The sequence below is a fragment of the Argiope bruennichi genome, chromosome 4, assembly GCF_947563725.1.
Source record: "Argiope bruennichi chromosome 4, qqArgBrue1.1, whole genome shotgun sequence".
NCBI classification, from domain to species: Eukaryota; Metazoa; Arthropoda; class Arachnida; order Araneae; family Araneidae; genus Argiope; species Argiope bruennichi.
Genome location: NC_079154.1, coordinates 49042442 through 49064697, shown reverse-complemented (window position 1 = coordinate 49064697; position 22256 = coordinate 49042442). Strand labels below are relative to the sequence as shown.

The window sequence follows — 22256 nt, the reverse complement described above, 5'->3', positions numbered from 1 at the left end:
TTAAGTTATAAAAAATTTTCAACTGAAAAATTAATCAATATTTCTTATATATTTAATATAGAAGCTTAAGAAAGTCAAAAATAATGCTTAAACAAATTTCTTTTTTTAATTAAGATCGAAAAATAATTAACAAACTATTTTCTATAGATGTATTATATATTATCGGACCAGTTTTCAGTTTCTGACCTGCAAGGGAAAAAAAGATTTAAATTAGAGAAATAAAAACCGAGATCAATTATTTTTAAAAGAATGAAAATGAATAGATATTACAACTTTTATAGCAAAATGTAATGCATCAAAAACAAACTAAATTTTGATGTAAAATTAGAATCGTTATCATCATTGTCAGTATCTATCAACATGCAACCATTATATATAACAATTTGTGAACAAATGTAACTAGTATACATCTGTATTTTTGCATCAATAAAATGCTTTGGCAAATTAGAGATACGACATTTTGGTATAGCAATGACGATATTTATTATGTTTAGAAATGTATGAAATCTCAAACATTATTTTCATCACTTTTTCAGAAAAAAAAACACAATGTAGAAAACAAAATATTTCACAAATTTTTAAGAATTCCCTAATTAATTTTTATCACTTTGGTTTTGAAAACAATTAATATTAAAGAACTCACAATTAAACTTTTTAAGCTTAATTAAATGATTATAAAAAATCTTTAAAATGACGGTAAATCAGCCATGAAGTATCCAATACTCTTTAATATGATTTCTAAAATCACTAATTGCAACCTTTATTTCCAAATATTATGTTGTGATGCTCTCTATATATTTTAAGAATAAGAAATCCAAACTTAATCTTATATCAAGAATTATTCAGTTAAGGCTCATAAATTCTGTCGCAGTCTGTATAGAAAATACCTTTAAAGAAAGGAAAATAAAATTTAATCTTTTATCATAAATTATTTAATTAATACTCAGATACCTAAATAATGGAATTCAATAAATTAACCGGTGATTAAAACATAAACCTTATAATGTGTATAGCGTAAAGCCACAAAATGCTTAAATCCGTCACTGTATGCATGTATCAGATGAGTGAGATCTCACTTTACTAAGGATATTATTATCATTTGAACATTCACTGAAATATATGAATTCTCAGAAGCACTCGCCAAAAACGACCTGATGTTATTCAAGGCACCTTAAATATTCGGCTATTTTTATTCCTATAAACACTCTTGATACGTGGAGGGCAAAAGTGTTACATTATTTAACAAAATGCATAGAGGACTGGGAAAGATGATATTAAGACTTAGAATGATACACGGAATAAAATTTAAATCAAAAGCATTGAAAATCATTATGTAATCGAAAGCAAACAAAAAAGTTGCAGTTGTTTTAATTTTAAACAAAAAAAAATCTGTGAAACTAATAAAATTAGTGACAAATGAAATGATTCAAAGCATGACCAAAATAGTTTTTTTTTTTTTTTTTTTTTTTTTTTCAAATGCCCATCCTACTTTAAATGACTTTCAGACCACCATACTGAAAGCAGTCAATTTATGAGAAGTCACAGTCATGTACCGAATTAACCTAAGTCAACGTAATTACAACCTTGAATACATGCCCCTTCCAAATTCTGCTCTCTTTCAAATAAATCTTGATTTTAAAGTTATTTTAATCTTAAACTTAAGTAAATTATTTTTCTCTTATTAAATTCAATGATGGCTAAATGTCTTGGCTGATGATGGCTCTAAAATTAAATGATGGCTAAATTTCCTGACTGATGATGGCTCTGAAATTTAATGTAGGCTAAATATTCTAGCTGATGATGGCTCAGAAATTTAATGATGGCTAAATGTCCTGGTTGATGATGGCTCTGAAATTAAATGATAGCTAAATATTCGGGCTGATGATGTCTCTAAAATTTTGGCTAAATATCCTTACCACAAGAGCTCATTACCAATCTTGATTTAACGTCTTCCGAAAACGTTGAAAGGGAATCCATCACCGACACCAAAGGAATTAAGCATTTTCTTAACGGTGTCAAAAGGATTAAACACACCTATAAAAAGCATAAAACAATTAAAAAAAATATTCAATTGAAACAATTGTTGTTTAAATTTATATTTGTCTTAGTTTCATAAAATATTGCACTGAATTTACAATAGAATAATCACGATACTGACGTCATAAGCATACATGATGATGAGTGGTTGTGTATTTGTTAGCCATATGCGAAAAATAGCGTACATACAAGAATTAAAGAGCTGAGAGCTCATGAAAATTGTTAATTCACATATGTTAGGAATAAAATCTTCCAAAATAATCCGAAGGTTAAAGCAGCTGTAGATGTAAAGTGCCTATGGTAAATCCTAGAGGCTTTTCTAAAATTCGAAATGAGTTTTTTTTTAGTGTAAGAACAAGTTTTCCAGCGGTCTGACTTCTTTCCAGGGTATGGCCCACCATCATCAAACTCAAATAACTTCTATGGCTCCATTCTACAATAAAGCAATAAACTCCTTCTTTATTGAGAAAAAATATATCCATTCTTTACTAATGTCATTGTACCAGTAATGGTTTTAGGCTTGAAACTGATTTCACACTCTATGGAAAATATGTGAGAATTTCAGAAATTATTCGATCAATATATCTGATTCTAAATGAGCTTCTGGAATAAAAAGTATAGCTCAAATATAATAATATTTTTTAACAAGACAGTATTAAGCCCAAAGAGAAATTGAGCCTTTTTCGCTAAATGGAATAGCTTTCAGATCGAGATTATGAACACTTTCCATTTATTAAGTGGAGGCAGATTTTCCTCAATTTTGAAAATCTGTACCGGTAATTTAGCATAAAGTTTAGAATTTCAAATAAATAAAGAGAATTTAAATTGACAAAAGGAGTTTATTCTAATTCCCATTGACAGAAATCATTTTACATCGCGTGTCTGGTATTGAGAAAAGATTTTTAAAAAATCAATAACATAATTATTAGAAATCTTTTAATTTTTTACACGACTGGAAAGAGCTTAGGAATCCAAGTTGTTCACACATACAGGATAAAATATTAATCTGGATAATTTTAAATACAGTGTTGTATAATGCAGTAAAGTGTATATGCAGTAAGTACTATATACAGTAAATATTTTTATTAAATTAGGGAGAGTTAAGCATATAGCATAACATCATTAAGTTGTATGCCTTGCTTATCTTGATCATGCTTTCGATAGAGAGTCTAAGAAAGTTGTAAGAGTAGCAATTTGCTCCCTGAAAAAAGCAAATCAAATTAATTTTTTTTTATTGTTGACGAAACATTTTATTAACCTTTATGAACATTTTTTAATTATTTTGTAGTTATAGAATTCATCTTCCGAAAATAAAATGGTAAACAAATATATCTTGAATTATAAACGAATCACAAAATGCAGAAACGATAGAATTTTTAAATTAAAGTAAAGCATGCAAGCCAATAAGGCAAATGAGCAGGGACCTCCATCTTGTAAAAAGTTAGAAATAAAAATAAATGGTTAGAATATAGAACAAAAAAAAAAAAAAGAAAAAAGTCGATAGTGTTAAAAGTTTTATAAGAATATAAATGCTTATAATAATCATATGTGTAACCACCAACATATATATCACCGCCAAGACTGATTCTTTTCAATGTGGCAATATTTAATCAAAAAATTTGTAGTACTACCATTGCAAGTACCAGGCATAATGTCTACAAAGCCATTAATATTAATGTTGTCAATATTTAATGAAAAAAATTGTAGTATTAATATCACAAGTACCAGGTGGATCATTAGAACCAGCTGACCAAAATGGATTGGCATTTGGAGGAAAATTCTTATCTCCTGAGTTTCCAGAGGGGTTGCGACCTGTAAAAGAAATCTCATGTTACTACATTTTAATGTAATTCTTCAACAATCATACTTCAGTTATAGTTTGTTTGCAGGCGGTACATATGCCGACCAACAGAAGGTTTTTATCTTAATTTATGGGTAGCTACAAATAGCGTACCATAGAACCATTAAATCCCCTCATAGCATTAAGCGATGAGCTTTTAATTAAAATCATGGACTTGTTGGTTGGCCTGGTCTGTATTTGTTGCTATACTGTATTATGACTATGGTGGCAGATCGGCTTATTCATAATACGAGGATCATCAAAACATGGCCACAAAAGAGGCCAAAGAAAATAAGAAATTCTATTTTTCAATACTTTTGAAGAGAGTCTTTAGCCAAAAAAAGAGAAAAGGAAATTTTAAATTGAAGCAGCAATATGTTAAACTTTTGTTTCGGATTTATGGAGCAACGGCATGAATTTGGCCATTTGCTGAGAAATATAAATTTGCAAAGTTTTTTTAATTTATGATTTAAAATTAAGATTAGAAGCTATCAATAAATGATAAAAAATTTCTTATATTTCGATTATGAACAGAGGTGGCTCGTGCATAGGTACTGCTGTTACTGCAGTATCTCGAATATTTTTTTAATGTGTAAATTCAATCTGTAATTAATTTATTTATGTATTTAATGTTTAGATTTAAGATTAATATAACATAATTTTGCATTAAGTAATTGATTATCAATAGAAACTCAAAAATAAATGAAGCAGAAAATTGAAACTCTCCGATTTTTCAGCAGCTGTAGACGAACTCTCTGCAAGAGAGAAAAAAATAACAACAAGAACTAATTGTGCTTCTATCCAATACCAAATTCGCTTGCGTGCATGCGCAGTTACGAAGCTTAGTCTTTTCCTTACTATGATTTTGAGTTGAAAAATGACTGCGAAGATGAAGGCTCCATGCTATTCGGAGCTCTAAGCCATTTCCTAATACGGAAAAAAATTTCATCTAAAGATTGAACTTTAAAAAATATTATTGTATTCAATAATAATAAATAAAAAAAAGAGTTAAAAATTATTTTTATAGCATTTAAATTTAAATAAAATTACTTACAATCCAAAAAAATTGTTTATAATTAAAGTTATAATTAATGAATCTGTAAGAAAGCGTTTTCAAAATTTTCGTGGATATAATAAATTGTATGAATTTATCTGGAATCGAGATGTATAATTTAAGAAAACTTGATTTCAAATAAAACATAGTTACCTTTAAGAAACATATTTTTTTAAAGAGTATCCACCTCCTATTAAAAGTGTTACTGTTCCTCTTTAGACAAATATTATAGAAAAAAAATTATTTTTTTCCTTCATGAAAAAAAACCTGTTATTATATCGTATCCTGAACTCCGTTTTTTTAAAATTATCAAAGCATAAGATATTTTCTAAGGCATATAATAAGTATAAGGATGGATTACATTTGTGCGCCTTTTTTTAAGTGGACAAAATATTTTTTTTTCAATAGTCGCAGAAGTATTCATTTATAAATTTGCTAAATTTGACAAAATAAATTGTTAAATTTGTCATACAATTGTCTATATTAGAAACTTCATAAACTTAAAAATAATTCTATGAAAGGAAGAAACCAAATTTAATGCTTAAACTTTTCCTAAAATTAACTAATATGTCCACCTGTTTGAAAAAGAAATGTATTATTTTGCTCACTAAATATTAAATTACTCAAAGTTGCTGAAAAAAAAAGACAAGAGATGTAAGTTCTTCAAATATGCATGAATAACAATCAAAGTTTAAAAAAATGCATCACCGCAAGAATACATCAAACGCGCCGCCACATGTGAGGAAATTACTCAAATTATATTTAATATTTATTGAGTGTAATTTCATTACTCTGAAATAAATAAGTTTTAAAATGGAAAGAAGTCATGCGCACAGTTGCGAAATTTGAGAGAATGAATTCTTCTGCTCTTTCAATGGATAATTTTTTACAAGAGAGGTAGAATTTTTCATACTTTATCAAACATCCATATCGCTTCAAGTTTTCGTGTACTGTAGAAAAAGAAAAATAAATCCATTATTCTTACTCAACAATAATTCTTGTATGTTCTAGATTTGCCAGATCGAATTTTCTGCATTTTTTTTATTATGAAATTGACTCGAATTATATTTTTATTCATTAGAGTTACATTATCCGACTAAAAATAAATTTTTAGCTGAAAAATGCTCATATCAACAATTACGAAACTTAGAAAATATATTATGCAATAAGTAAACTTCCTACTAGAAAAGAGGAAGTTTACCTTTCATGATTAAATAAATTTAAGAAATACCAAATGTACCCATTTCATTCTCAGTTTGTATTTGCAGAAAAAAAAAATGGTTTTTATATCATTATTCAAAAACATTTGGCCATATAATATTTTCTAGATCGAAAAGCTATGACGTTCCTTTGGAACAAAATAATTTTTTTAATCAAAATATCAATTAGACTTAGCAATTACGTAATTCCGTTCATATGCAATCAGAAGAAGAAAAAAAATTCAAAGAATCTGTCACTGACCTACTGTCGTCCGAGATGATTGAGATTGGCCTGAATGAGTGTCGCCTGTCATGGCGGCTGCATCTTGAAAAGCGCCATTTTGTCCTGAGACAGCTCCTGCAAATGCTCCAGCAACGTTTCCATCACTGGCCTGCCGCTCGCAAACAGTCCGACCATTGACGGTACTGCAGGACATTGATTGAGAGAAACAATAGCCACCAGAAGACATCGAGCCAATTATCAAAGTCAACAGAAACAAAGAGCCCATCGATATATCCTACAGAATTTATATAAATATATAAGATTAAATGCCATAAAGAGAAATTTTTAATCTATTCGAAACAATGGAATCAACTTAATGGCACAATCACATGGCATATGTAATTGTGCATATCACTTAACATGCACTCTTCAGAGACTTATTTCTTGCAGATGAATACGTTTGCCCCAATATAGAGGTTCTAAGGGATATTTACTACCTTTATATTTACCCACTCTCCAGTAAAGCAAAGCTTTCTGCTTTTGCTTTCACTTTTATACGTTCAAGGTAAGCGACTGAGTTATTGATCAGAAACTGTGATGACAATGTTTGTTTCTTGTTTCTCATTGATAGCAAAAGCCTCAAGTGTTACTCTTGCTTGGCAACCTATCAGACATGTGGTTCACTATTGTCCCCCGATATATCAGCTTTGCTGTTAACTGGACACTTGATTAGTCAGTAAGCCATGGATCAAGCGAAAAGATCTTTCTCTGTGGCTTGGAATGAAAGGTGGCCAACACTTATTTGAGATGAATCTGAACGTACAGATCTCAGCTAAGACCAAGGTAAGCAGCAAGCTGATGAACATTCAGAAATAGTAACTGCTTTCTATTTTTGGTGTCAGTGGTGGGTGGCACCGCTTTGATTCTTTTTTCTTTTTTTTAATGTTTGGATAGTTTTAAAAAGTCTCTTTTCTGTGGGTAACGATCAAACTCAACAAAATTACCGAAAAGCACTTTTACTCTTTTTTTTTTTTTTTGTTATCCAACGCATTTAAGACAAAAAATAGTTTCAAACGATATAAATATTTCTTGCTAGAAATCCCATCCCTAAATCACACGGAGATAAATAAACAATACGTGACTTACCTCAGTAACTTGATTTTAGAGATTAAATCTCAGAAATGAGGTAATTAGCTACAATACATGTATCTGTTAATGCTCATTCTTCAATGAATAATTGCAAAGGTGTCACAATATGGGAAAAATCATTTCATGAAACTATGGGAAAAATCCTCACTCTATAAAACGGTCACACCTTTATTATTCGGCGAGATGGATGACTTCTTCCTACCAATCATTTAATTCCCACACTCTACAGATCTAAATAACACGGATCTATCAGAAGTGGAGGCATGAAATTGTTTGTTGGACTATACGTTACTAATCAGCTACTCTGTTTCAATTCCAACATTTTAATCAGAATAACTGGCATGATATCGGACAGTCACTTGGGCCTTCAGTGACGGGAAAAAACATGACAATTGGCAGTTCTCCGCACTAGAAAAATGCACTTTCTATCCTGGTTTATGTCCTTGAATATAAAATGGAAAATTAAATAGAAAAAATAGAATTTAAAAGACATATATCGTATCCGGAAACCAGAAACAATTTTCCAATCCAGACACATGTACCTGGTGCCAGTTATACGTTTGCTGTACAAAAAAGATCTATTAAAATATTTATCAGAATAGAACACTGATCATTCCTCCAACTATAATCCATAACAATATGCAATTGCTGAGGCAGAAGCACCTAAACCTCAAGCTAATCATTAAACTCACATTCGCAAAAATCTCTCGTGCTAAAGCTTTCAAAATACCTACACTTCAAATTTACAAAAAAGATCTCATTCCTATTGTTGATGAGATACGGGATTTGGAAATGATTTTCAATAAGAATTTGATTTTTTTTTAAGTATGATACAATTGCAGAAGAAATGTAAAAAATCTATGCAACCTCTCGCACATCTTGAAGCACCAAACACACCTCTTTTCAATATCAATATCGTTCTCCTCTTTGGCATTCATTATGAATGCATGATACATGGATCAGCTCTTATTTCTATTTTACAAAATTGGGTACCATACTATTGATTTCAACTCAATATTATTTTCGAACGTTGTGTGAACGTCTACCCAATTTCACATTTTTTTTTTTTTTGTGACTTCAGAATTGTTCACGTTCTTCTTTTCAGTAAAAGAGTTAAAATATCACTCATGACGTGAGTCGAAGTGATGTTATTTCCCAGATTATTGATCTCTTTGCCCTTCCACCATGGGCTATGTTTGCGTTAACCTTTCAAAATCCTTTTTTGGCTTCGATTAATTTACAACTATGATTATATTTTAGCATTTTTTTTTACTTTCGTCGCAATCGGTATTATATATCATTTTATACTGGTAGCATCAGCAGTTACTGTCGGCAGCACTCATTTTATTTTTATTACTAAATTAACAGATATCTTCTGGGAACTTCTGAGTTTTCGCTTTCTGTCCAGTGGAATTTCTGTATTTATTCTGAGGTCATAAGTGATTTGCATAAGTGATAATTTTAACAATATAATTCACCCAATTTGTATAAAAATTCCAAATTTTATTACTTGTCTTTTATAATAAGGATTTCAATATCATCTTTTATTTGATACCGAATCCTCATTGTGTTTGGAAAGAGTCAAATAAAATTCTCAAAGATACTTCATTTCTGCAGCGACATTTTGTATAATCTTAAATACTGTATTTTCAGATCATTTTCTAGTTATATTTCTCAGTCATGGAAGGAAATAGTTGGATGTAAACAACAAACTTCTATTGATTTCTGACAGTGCGAGAGGTTGATGTAAAAGCGACTCTTCATCGCCTAGGGCACATTCGTCTTTGCACATTAACATCTGTTATTTAGAGAAAGTTTATCAATCCGTCCGGCATGACATGAGGGTTTCACTATTTTACATTTTGTAAAGGACTACCATAAATAAAAACGCATTCTTATGTTTGTATTATCATTATTAATGTTGCAGGGTCTGGTATAAAAGTATCCATATCAAAATATTTTTCATATTCTTAGAATCACTGGCTTTTGTAATTTTATTTACTATTTATTGCTTTTTTTGTTCAATTTATCATTTCATTATGTTATTTTTGTTGTTTTCATATTTATCATTTTAATAATTTGTTGTCCTTTATAAAGCATTGAAAAATAAGTTAGATTTTTTAAATTCAAATTTAAACAAAACAAAATTAATTTTTAACTATTCGCCTGTCACAATTTAGCCAAAATATGATTGTTGCGCTAATAACACTAACAAACAGAACACTAACCGTTTTTGATGCAAAAAATTCAGTCATATAGCTATTTTAAATTATTTTTCAAAAAATTCAACCCGAACGTAGTCACATATCTTAAGTATATATATATAGGGTGTTCATTAATTATTGTCGGGGTTTCCGTACCTCATAACTTTCGAATAAAAAATATTACGCAAAAACCGATTACGTATTCGTAAATTACAACTCAAAGAATTTTATTAATGATATTAAAGTGTAAAGCTTGCACACAATTTGCACTTTGTAGGCATTCAGCTGAAGGTATTATGTATTCGTAAATTCGCTGAACAAATTTTGACTTTTGATAATCGTGCGGGTTCTCCGAGCCCCATATTCTACAGTTATGTTTTTTCACTTTTTCTGACACATGAAAAGTGGATTCGTCACTGAAGAACCATTTCCGAAGGTAATTTTCATCATCCTCAATTCGAGTCAAAATTTGTTCAGATAATTCACGAATACATAATCGCCTTCAGCTGAATGCCTACAAAGTGCAAATTGTGCAAGCTTTACACTTTAATATCATTAATAAAATTCTTTGAGTTGTAATTTACGAATACGTAATCGATTTTTGTGTAATATTTTTTATTCGAAAGTTATGAGGTACGGAAACCCCGACAATAATTAATGAACACCCTATATATAAGTATATATTAATATATTAAGTACTTAATTAAGTATATATAAATATATATACAAGATGTGCTAAAGAATTTTGTGAAAGATCATGTACAACATTCAAAATATCGAACCACATCATAAAAATATCATACAATATCTTCGCGGTATTTCGGCAAACAAAATAATAAAGAAAATTCAAGACAAATAAAATAAAATTCAGTCTGCCTTATTTTACATCATTTCAAAATAAAACTCTTATATCATTCATCTTAAGAGGAAGGAAAGAACAGATTTATTTATATAAATGTTAAAAGAAAATCAGTATTTTCTGCTGATGGTAAAATTTAAAAAAATGGCATTGTTCCATTTATAAGAGAATCCAATATAAAGTGAAGTATATAGCATCAGAATAATTTTAGCATGATTATGTTTATATGTTGATTTATTAGCTGTAAATCTCGCAAGGCACAAGCATGTTGTAAGTTCTTGTTAAAATTGTTGGATCTAGAGTTACACATTTTGCATGCAGTTATTTCTTAGGTTGTTGATACTCACTAAAAAAGAATTCTAGAAAAATTTAATTATGTCTTAATAAAGATTACTAACACATTTTAGCATTTTTTTTCTGTATAACTTCAAAACTTATTATGACACAAAAATCCTTTTCACACTATTTTGAAATTAGAGAATAGATTTTTCAGCTGTACAGATTTCATTTTCCATACATTTTTTTTCTGTAATTTTAGTAATTTTAAAAATATTTTTAAAATTTATTTTACCTATTTGTCTACTGACCTTATATTCCCATGTGGGAAGACGTTATTAAATACTTTTAATTGTGGATACGGTGTATAATTAAGATTAAGTTTTAGAAATAAAACAAAGATAAACAGCTGGAATCATTTTCATGCTACAATCGTTGAAATTCTCGTCTCTGTTAAACTTTTTTAAGAAAATATAATAATTAGTTAAAATTTCTACAACTGCAAATTATCTCTATGGTTTTAATATAAGTATTTACTCTTTATATTATCCATTAACTTTCCTCTTTTCTCTGGTAATCATAAATAACAAAATTAATAAATATGATGAGGAGAGAAGAGATCTTCATCTTCTTTTGCCTGCTAAATTAAGTTAACATTGCTCCATGTATATCAAATATTGAAAGGCATAATTCGTCAAAGGCTTATTTAAATTCTAATATTTATTTCTTTATTTCGCGTATCTCGGAAACGACTCAAACGATTTGGATCAAATTTTATATTTTGATAAGTTTTTGTTTTCTGAGTTTATCTATAAAGGTATCTTTCCTAGAAAAACGCGATTTTATACAAAGAAAAAGCACTTTTTGTAACTAATAGCGCTTTTTTCTACCTGATGTCATGCTGACAATGTCATATAACGCCATCTCGGACCCGATTTCACCAAGGTAAAACTGAGTGTAAGTTCTAAAATATAAGTAATGAAATATAAACGGTAAAATGAATGCTGTAATACAGCAGATTGCTTCGAATAACATCTTAAACTAAGTGCATTCATGATATTTTTTTATTTAAATGAACAGTTCATATGTAGGTAAGATTGAAAAAAAATATTCATATGTAATTAGCATATGATTCGTATCTAAATATCTTCTCCGAAAAAACACGATTTTACAAAAAGGAAAAAGAAAGAACGTCGAGAAAAGCTTTGTTTTCCAAATATTATTTTAAAAATGAATTACAACTGGACAAGCGGTCTAATTATTAAAATTCGGGAAAATGTGGCAATCAAGAACAAAGAAAAAAACAAAAAAGAGAGTATGTCAAATAATCCAGAAAAACTGGACGCTTCACCGACGTCTTCTAAAGGAATTATTAGGGGGAAAAACGTATTCTAAAATTTTAACAAAAAATAATTTAATAAAATTTAATTCTACAAATTATTAATAAAAATAATGAACTAAAACATCACTTCTTACCTGTACAACTGTTTTAAATGATAAAGAATCCAGTCTTTGCCGATTTTGTTTAAATGCGCTTTCACTTGAATTACGTAAGGAAACTTCCAGATAAAATTTAATTATTTCATTACAGAATGAATCACACACAAAAAAAATCTGAAAACAGTCAGTGTTTCGAAATCGATTTCATTTATATTCAAATTCGCTTTGCAAACAAATATACCTTATTGATACAAAAATTGTAATTATACATTCAAAGTTTTCCTAGAAATATTAATTTGCGGAAAATATTGAAAATTCCAAAGAATAGATTAGTTTTAAATAATGTGAAAGAATAGAAATAATCAAAAAAAAATTCTAACAAATTTAATGATGTTGCACAAATATGCCAAGAGGTATCTGAAACTGTTTTTCTAAGAATTCCGAATACCTCAATAAAAAATTAGAAGGAGAAAATAAATAAATATGTAAAAAAAGAAGTAGAAAATATATAATCTTTTACAAAGTTCAAAAGAGATGAAAAAAGTAAAGAAACATAAATAAAAACTTTTTCAAAAAAATTTTGTAATACTTTTTTTCCTTATATTTATTCATTCATATTAGATATATTCAATAAAAAGTCTTTCTTCAGAATCCGTAAATAAAAAATGTAAGATTATATTAATATATATATATTGTTCTCGAAGTATAAACTCCTTGTGTGCCAACAAGTATACCACAAGGCTTATAGATGTAAGTCAGTACATAATTGGCAGTTTAATAAATTTCAAATATAAGGACGCAGGCACAAATATAAAGAAAGAAGAAAGAAAAATGGGGGAAACCAGTAGATACACAAACAAAAGCAAAATGAAACAAAATTGCTCACATAATAACAGAAACATACAGTAGACGATAAAACAATTGAAGAAGCATGATCAAATAAAATATTCAAAATACAAATACAAAAGTATATATGCAAATATATATAGGCAAACACACTGAAGTAAAGTTTAAATAATACTGAGAAAATACTATTAATATATGTACAAAAGGAAATGAAAGATGATTTACTCTGTTCAAAGGTAGATAAATGAGGAGGCCAAGCTATATTGTTCTTTAGAAAGCAGTTCCTGAGTTTACGTCTTTCCGGAATAAACTTGGTGCATTCAAATATCAAATGCTTGGCATCCTGGACTGCACCATTGTAGCACGAACACATATCAGTCGGCGACAAATTGAATCGTTTTAAATATACTTTAAAATTTCATGCCCAGTCAGAAACTGGATAAGCTTAAAATTTGACTCAAAGTAGTTAGCCTTTAGGCGTCTTTGTATGGATGGAATAAATTCCTTAGTGAGCTGCGCATTAGTCGATGCTTGATATAAAGTATTCCATTCAGATATAACTTTATCTTTAAAGACATTCTTTAAATAAGATTTCGGAATGCTCGGAATGAAATTAACTAATTTTGTCGCTTCTTTGGCAAGCCAGTCGGCGCGTTCATTGCCGTAGATTCCTGTATGACCTCTAACAAAAGAAAAGGAAATTTGCACACCTCTGCCTTGAAGAAAACTCAGGTTGGATTGTGTTTTAACAATTATTTGATTTAGGGAATCGATGTTATTTAAGGCATGTAAAGATGAAAGGGAGTCGCTGCAAATTAAGAACTCTGATTAAAGTTTTTCATTGTCACAAATCCAAGAAACTGCTTGGGCTATGCAAAGCAATTCAGCCTGAAAAATACTGCATTCATCTCTTATTCTGAATTGATGTGTTTCAATTTCAATATAATCTTGGAAAACAACAAATGCAAGCCCAACCTTATTGTTAATTTTACTACCATCTGTAAAACCGATAACAGGAAAGTTGTCTTCAATATTATTGTGATAACTAATTAAATTAAGAGAAAATCTTTCAGAAGGATGGGGAAGTTCAGAAATTTGAAGGAAATCATCTAGTCTCTTATGGGCCAGGTTCTTCGCTGCGTTCTTGAATTCATTACTATGGATTATAAAGATGTCAATAGGGGGGAAACCGGAGATAGAAAACACAGCTTCAAAGAATATCGTTCGATACCCAGAAATAACTCGTAGCAGTATTCTCCTTTGAATTTTCCTCAAGAGCCAACATTTTTTTTTCTTCAGAGCAGGACCACAGACTCGAGAACCGTAACAAATAAATGGTACAATACCTTGTTTCTAGATGAGGGATGAGACATTAGATTTGAGACCAAAACTATTTCTGGAAACTCTACTAAGACCAAACAGAATTTTTTCACATTTATTTGAAAGATGTAAAATATGTTGCTTCCAAGAGAATTTACTGTCAAGGACAATTCCAAGGTATTTTAATACCTTCACATAGCAAAGAGAAATTCCATTAAGGATGAGATTACTATAACGAACGTGGTTACCTCTCCTCTCCAAGACCATTACTTTTGATTTGATGGCGTTGAACTCTAATTTATGGTTCTTTGCCCAGTTCGATACAAAATCAAGAGTAATCTGTGCATGTTCCCTGAAAGCAAAGAAGCAAGTCATCAGCAAAAGCAATCGTTTCACAAGAAGAGAAAGCTGTGATTTTTTCCAATAAATCATTTATAATAATATTCCAGAGAAAAGGTCCAGAAACAGATCCCTGATGACACCCTCTTTGTAAAATCCTCTCCTTTGAGGAATGGCCTAAGGACAAGCTTGCAATTCTATCCTTCAAGAAGCTGGAAATGATGGCAAATAAATTTTCAGGGATGTTTGCTCCTTTTAATCGATCCATAATAGCAGGCCACCAAGCATTATCAAAAGCACCTTTAATATCCAAGAAAACCAGGATTGTATAAAGGTTTCTCTTTTATAATTTTAAAAGAAATTTATGAAGGTTCAACAAAGCATCCTCAGTATACTTTTGAGGCATAAAACCAAACTGATTTTTATTGAAATAATTATCTTTGTGCAAATGCCAATTCAATCTGTTAACAATAAGTCTTTCAAAACATTTACCCAAAGTTGACAGTAAACTGATACACATTAGGTTGTCTAAATGCGGGATACAGACATGGTTATTTTTGGGAATCAGAATAACTCTAGCTTTCTTCCAACAGCAGGGGAAAATCTTGAGATGAAGACATGAATTAAAAACTTTTAAGAAAAGATCGGGGTACATTTCATGTAATTTCTTGATAACTTCGTTAGGTATAGAGTCCGGACCAGGAGACTTTTTTAATTTTAATTTACTTATAACAGAATCAATTTCGTGGATGGTAAAAGGTGGATCATTCGTTACGTTAGTATTTAAAAGAGCGTCGTGCCGTATTTTCTTATGACAATCATCATCATCATTCTCATTATCCTCAGGAAAAGAATGACAAAGAACAGCATTTATTGTCTCTTCAAAAGAATTAGTTACGGTTCCACATGGAAGAGCTATTCCACTGAGTTCAACACTTTTCTGAAACTTTTGTTTTATTCCAAAGGTATAAATTTTTTTTCACACATTAGTTTCATTAATTTCATCCAAAAATTTCTTCCATGAGCTTATTTTCGCATCTAAAAGTTTTAGGTTATATTTATTCCTTAATTCGTTGTATTTATTCTTATAAATTTCTTTCAAAGTGACATTTTTACATTTCTGAAATCTCCATCTTGCAGCATTAACATGCTTTCTCATGCAATCGATTTCTGTTGCCCACCAGGGAACACGGTGCATTTTTTTTCTTTTTAATCGGAATGGACATTTTACAATACCTTTGGATAATAGAAATAAGCTCATCTGTAGATCATGTAGAGTTTCTGGATCTTGACAGGAATCAATGAGATTACCGATATTTGACAGCAAAAATTTCGATTTGTTGTAAAAGATTTTCCAATTCGCTTTTTCAAGATGGAAAGTGCAATTGTCGCCTTCTTTTGGTGGAGGATGTGGATCCAGTATTATTTCAAACTCAATTGATTTGTGGTCAGATAGAGAATCATAAGTTGGCAAATGCCAACAAGAAACATCTTCCAGTAAATCCGTTCCAACAACAATTACATCAATGTAACTATATCCTTGTGATCAACAAAATGTAGGACTGCAACCTTCATTAATGACAAAGAGATTATGCGCACTAATAAATTCGGTGAATTTGATTCCTCTAGAGTCGGAAAGGGGACTGAACCATGTTTCAGATTTACTATTAGCATCCATATACCAGACCAGCTTGTTTATGGGAACGTTGGTGAAGAGTTGGTTTATTTTTTTGTAAATCAGAATCAATATTCTTGGAGGGTTCGAAGTAGTACGAAACAAATAGATAAGAAATTCTGTTAATATTGAAATGCACTGTCACCATATTATAATCTAGATAATTTATATCCAGAAAAGCTGAAATATTTTTATTTCTTACTATAATAGCTGCTTTAATTAGGTCAGAGTTTTGACTGGAGAAAACTCTATATGACGAAGGAAATCCTGGAAGAGTTCCTTTATACGAATGAAGTTATTGAACCAATGCTATATCAATGTTCCGAGATCCCATAATCAAAATAAGCTGCTGTGTAGCATACTTTGATTTATGCAAGTTGAGCTGAAGAACACGCAAATGTGTTTGTGAAGGAAAACTATTCATATTGAGTCTGGGATACAGTAAGTTTTCTCCACAAATTCAGGGCATTTGCAGCAACTAGAAAAGGGTTTATGATTCACATCAATTTTTTTATTTGGGGCTTTTGTCTTCTTATTGAACCTTATGCAATCTGTCTACGCAAACCTGCGTAGACAGATTGCATTCACTACTTTTGTGTTCTCACGCACACTTGAAACAGCACAAGCCATTTTCACAGTTAGCAGCTTTGTGCTGATAACCGAGGCACTTAAAATGGCGATTGATAACATGAAAGTCCTCTATTTTGCAAATGTTCCAGTTGGCTCCAAGGAAATTTATTCTCAGACACACTTTCTGACATGTTGGATTGACTTTTTAGCGGATTGTGATGAGGATAGAACCTGGGACCTTGTGGTTCGCAGGCCAGTAACATGACCAGGATACAAAAGCATATGCTCGTGTAGCGTAGTTGTTAACTGGCTTATATGCTATTCCCCACAGACTCTCACTCCAGAGAGTCGGAGGTGAGACGAACGATATGACTGTTGAGTGATGATGTATTAGCTGTTGATTCTAATGCGCCTGTACCCATTTGAGTAGATGCGTGTGTGGGTGAGTGGTTGCTGATGCTTTTGCTGAGTCAAGTGAGTCTGACGACTTTGGGTTGCTGCGGGTAGATGGCGCCACAACAGCTGTACGAAGGTTCATCGTCCGAGGTCACCAATGGGGCGAATTGGTATGAACGAGGATAGAACCTGGGACCTTGAAGTTTGCAGGTCAGTAACATGACCAAGATACAAAAGCATGTGCTCGTGTAGCGTTGTTGTTAACTGGCTTATATGCTATTCACTATAACTTCTAAAACCAAATGCCTAGAGTTATCGAATCTTCTAAGAGTGTAGCGAATTTTTGTTTCCTCCCATAATTCTTTTTTCTCCTCCAATTCAGGATTCTGCTCTTTCAAAAGCTGAAGAACTTCCTGATCACCAATTTCATTTGGAAGATTTTTTAAAAGCAAATTTGGATTTCTTCGCTTCTGAGAAGACACATGCAGGGTATTAGTATTTTTTTACAGCATTCAAAAATCTTTCTTTGTCATTTTTTGAGACACATTGAACAAGCACGAGGTTGTTGTTGATGGTTCTCATCTTTTTAACTCCTACTTTTAGTTCTATTGCATTTAAATGTGTTTTAATAATTTTACGGGCTTCCTCAGATGTAAAATTGTTATCATTTGAGCAGACAATGACATTGTTGTCCATTGAATGACTCCCATTTTCTACGATAGATGGCGCCACGACACTAGCATACGTTGGTTGTTTAACTGACGCCGTACTATCATGACAGATATCATTGTTTTATACTAGTAGATCCATTCGAAACTTTTGTAAAATGCAACTTTAACTTACCCAAAGCAGTCCTTGCACCTTCAAGCAACTTTTTTGCTTGGGTTCCCAACTCAATTTAACACATTTTCCAACGTTTCGAAGCATTCCTCAAGAGACCGAAATGACGCGTCAACATCAATGGCCGCCATGTTGAGTCCCCCGTATCTTTTAAATATAATTGGCAATATTTTTTTATTTTCGACAATTTTTTTCTTTAATTTTAATGAATTTCCACACATTAATTTTATGCACTATTTTTAGCAACAATTTTTATTGTTAGAGAACGATGATACATACTGCTATGATGAAAAAGTATTCGGAATAGCAGTTTAAAACAAAAGATATTAATTTATTAGTCAAAATGTATTGTAACTTCTTCAAAGAGATCTCTCTATCTTTCTTTCTTTCTTTCGACATCTTTTCCCTTCATCAAGCTTACTTTAAAAGTGTTTGTGGGAAACCACTAGAATTCGAAGTGAATTTTCTTTTATTTAGTTAATAAAATCAAAACGATTAACCACGAGGAGGCAATTTAAATTATGGGAATTGGAAAAAGTCACACGGCGCCATATCAGATGAAAGCGGAGTTATGAAGTCGTATTTGAATATTTGATCAAAAACTTACGAATAAAATTTGCACTATAAAAAAGTGCATTATCATGTTGCATACTCCATTAGTTTTCAAGTAACATTTCAGGCAGTTTTTGACAAATTACTTCGTCCAAATAGTGCAAAACATTCTAAAGATAATGTTTGTTAATCCATTGACTTGTTGGTAGGTGCTAATAATACTCAACATCGCGATAATAATAAAAAAGCAGTCAACATTGCCTTTTGAACTTTTTCGCTTGAATTCTATTTTCAAGCGTCAATCACTTGATTGTTGACTTGTTTCTGAATCAAAAATCCAAGTCCGAATCAGTCATCCAAGTTTTATCACTAATAATAATATGTTTTAGAAAAGCATTATATAGGATTATGCATTGAAAAAAAAAGCTCTGAAGCACAATGTTGTTTTTGAAACAAAATCAAATTTCTGGGATCAACTCGAAAAGAGACCTCTGTCAAATCTAAATGATCTTAGGAATTAGCAGGAATCAAATTTTATAGTAACTTGTTTACTAATAGGGTTTGACGGTTTTTCAAATCCAGTTTTAAAAAAAACCTGGTTTTTTAAAGTAAACTTCAAGAAAACCGGTTTTCCGGAATAAACGCATGGATATTCCCATTTTTCAAAAAAAAAAAAAATGGAATATCCAATTTGTCCAGCAGCTGAGGGCTTAAAGCGACGAGATGCGAATTTATTAACAAGTGAAGGTGTATTTAAATTTCTGTTAAATGAACTAAAAAATTTGAACACTGAAATAAGTTTGAAATTATTATATGCTTTAGAAGAACGAATTCAAAAAAGAAGGCAAGTAGAATCAGCAACTCTTTTGCTGTATTTGCAAAATCCACAAAACATTTCTAATTCAGCGAAGAAATCTAGTGTACTTTATTTAGTTTCAAAAACCGAAATTATTAAACTATTTGGAAAGATATTGTCTGGAATATTTCCAAATTCTTATGTGGAAACCGATTCTGATGAAGAGCAAATCGAAGAAACTACTCATCAGAGTAATACTTTTTTAAAAGAAGCCATGGAAAAATCAATTCATAAGTTTCTTGAAGACCCTGACGAAAAACTTATAAATCCAAAGACACTGAAAGCTGAGTTGTCATTATTTGAGGCAACGAATAAAAGAACAAATATCTTAGATTTGTTATTTGATTCCATGAAAACTATAAAACTAAGCTCAAAAGTTAGTGAACGAGTATTTTTAATTTCAGGCAATATTGTGTCCAAAATAAGACTTAGCCACCGTTTAATTAATATTTTATGTTTTTTAAAATCCTATTTTCTTAAGAGAAATTAAAATTAGTGAAAACAATATAAATATTATTCAAAATTTTTGTTTAAGTTTTCGTTATTTTGTGTAAGTAATATGAATATGTAATCTTTAATTTTATTGAATTTGATATTGATTTCGTTTGTTTGTTTGTTTGTTTATTGTTATTTTATATAACTTAGAGAAAATATTTTTCCCTATTCTATTTTTTTGACAAAAATTTGAAAACCGGCTGAAACCGGATTTTTTGGAAATATGGAATTTGAAAACTGGTTTTTCAAAATGTCGGTGTTTGTATAAACCCTATTTACTAATATCTTTATAGTTAAGTCACGGTCACTAAGCACTGATTCCTTGAACTATCAGTATCTTAACAATTAATCGAAATGGATGATCTGCCTGATTTCAGATTATCTTCAATGGATTGTCTATCAAAAATTTTTATACCAATCCAACACAGTTGTTTTTGATAAATAGTTCATTTTTAAAAAAAATTATGAAATATTTCAGATGCTTTTTCAGGTATGCTTACTTTGAATAAAAGAGAAGAAATGTTTCCAGCAATTTTATTGCAATTAGAATGAAAAGAATAAAAATTCAATATAATTAAAATTTGTATTTACAGGAAAAGAGAGAGGCCATAATGTTTTGGTTTAATAGTGAGGTTCAAAAGAGCCTTCCGCTTCTCTAAATTCGATTCATTTTATTTTATTTTTTTTATCATACGAAAAAGTAGTGCTCATTTTTCAACTTTTAATGGACCACATTTTATTTATTTAGTGCTTGCAAGAAATTTCTTTTTTGTTTGTAAATCTTTCATTAAATGAAATTGATACACGTAATTTTAAAATTTATATATTTATTAAATTTTTTACGTGTTCTTCATTACTGAATCATTCTCAGTTATTTCTTAAAACGTCTTAAAATGTTACTTGGAATCTAAGAAATGATGTATTTAGTAGAATAACTACGTGGGACTACGTCTTTTCACACGATAAATTTAATTACACCGCTCATTTAACATCTAACGATGTTTATCTTACGGTGTGGTAAGATATCCTTTTCTGTCCACCATATCTGCAATTAATTACAAATTGAAATTTCAAAAGTGTGGCAAACAAATTTAATCGAGAAACGGAATGGCTCAAGTATGCTCTTGACCGAGGATCAACAAGGTGGCTCAAATATACTTAGGAACGAGGATCAACAAGGTGGCTCAAATATACTTAGGAATGAGTATCAACGAGGTGGTTCAAGTATGCTCTTGAACGAGGATCAACTTAAATATGCTTATTCAAGTATGCTCTTGAACGAGGATCAACTTAAATATGCTTATTCAAGTATGCTCTTGAACGAGGATCAACTTAAATATGCTTATTCAAGTATGCTCTTGAACGAGGATCAACTTAAATATGCTCACTCAAATATGCTCTCGATTAAGCATATTTGAGCCACCTCAACACACCCAAAGGTATACGATTAATTTGAATTATCGGAACGCCCAACAGCATAAGTGGGAACTATGGGTGAATCCTAATGGCCATCACAGACCACAGTACAGTCCTTCCCATAGAAGGCTGCCTCATCATTGACGGAAAGTTACTCGGCCCTACACTGTTACTGTACCCACCGGGTTGGCGTCAAGTCCAAAAATTCATCATATTATCGCTTTTTATTTTATTAGTTTATTTCATTGTTCTTAAACCTTTACTCATTGAATCAAAATTTCAAAGTTTTCCAATAGGAAAGATGAATGTATAATATTAAACCAAACTTCCATGTCTTATCGTTCCAATTAGTTAATGCGCAATTTTAATTTAATTTTTATAATTAATATAAAATTATATTATACTATATTTTCAAAAACACTTCACACTGTTGAAATGAGAATTAAACAAATTTCTTCATTTCATCAAATTTTTAAATATATTTTCTTATTAAAAATGTGATATAAATATTTATTTTAATTATTATTAAAGAAAATTTCTTTTGTTGCAGCAAAATGGAATTCATTTTCTTTTCTTTGCCAGTTTTCTGACTTCTGATTTTTATAATTTGAAATATAGTTCATTTTAAATAATTATATATTAAATAAATATTTGCACACATAGTGTCTAT

General features: G+C 30.5%; 1 protein-coding gene across 1 annotated transcript; it reads right to left on the bottom strand.

Annotated features, from left to right (window-relative positions):
• Positions 1–85: 85 nt before the first annotated feature.
• LOC129966678 (uncharacterized) lies at positions 86–18394 on the bottom strand. Its single transcript, XM_056081193.1, has 5 exons — positions 18271–18394; positions 6393–6648; positions 3763–3849; positions 1917–2034; positions 86–186 (listed from the first exon to the last, which is right to left on the bottom strand). Exons 1-4 carry the CDS (start codon positions 18352–18354, stop codon positions 1943–1945), a joined length of 519 nt encoding a protein of 172 aa, XP_055937168.1. The 5' UTR covers positions 18355–18394; the 3' UTR covers positions 86–186; positions 1917–1942.
• Between the last annotated feature and the right edge of the window lie 3862 nt (positions 18395–22256).

What these genes read in the sequence shown, in the direction of transcription:
- LOC129966678 (XM_056081193.1), bottom strand. Translation starts at nt 18,354, where the DNA reads ATGCTTCGAAACGTTGGAAAATGTGTTAAATTGAGTTGGGAACCCAAG. An exon ending in AGGTGCAAGGACTGCTTTGG is followed by an intron (nt 6,649 to 18,270) that starts GTAAGTTAAAGT and finishes TAAATTCTGTAG; the next exon opens with GATATATCGATGGGCTCTTT. An exon ending in ATCATCTCGGACGACAGTAG is followed by an intron (nt 3,850 to 6,392) that starts GTCAGTGACAGA and finishes TTTCTTTTACAG; the next exon opens with GTCGCAACCCCTCTGGAAAC.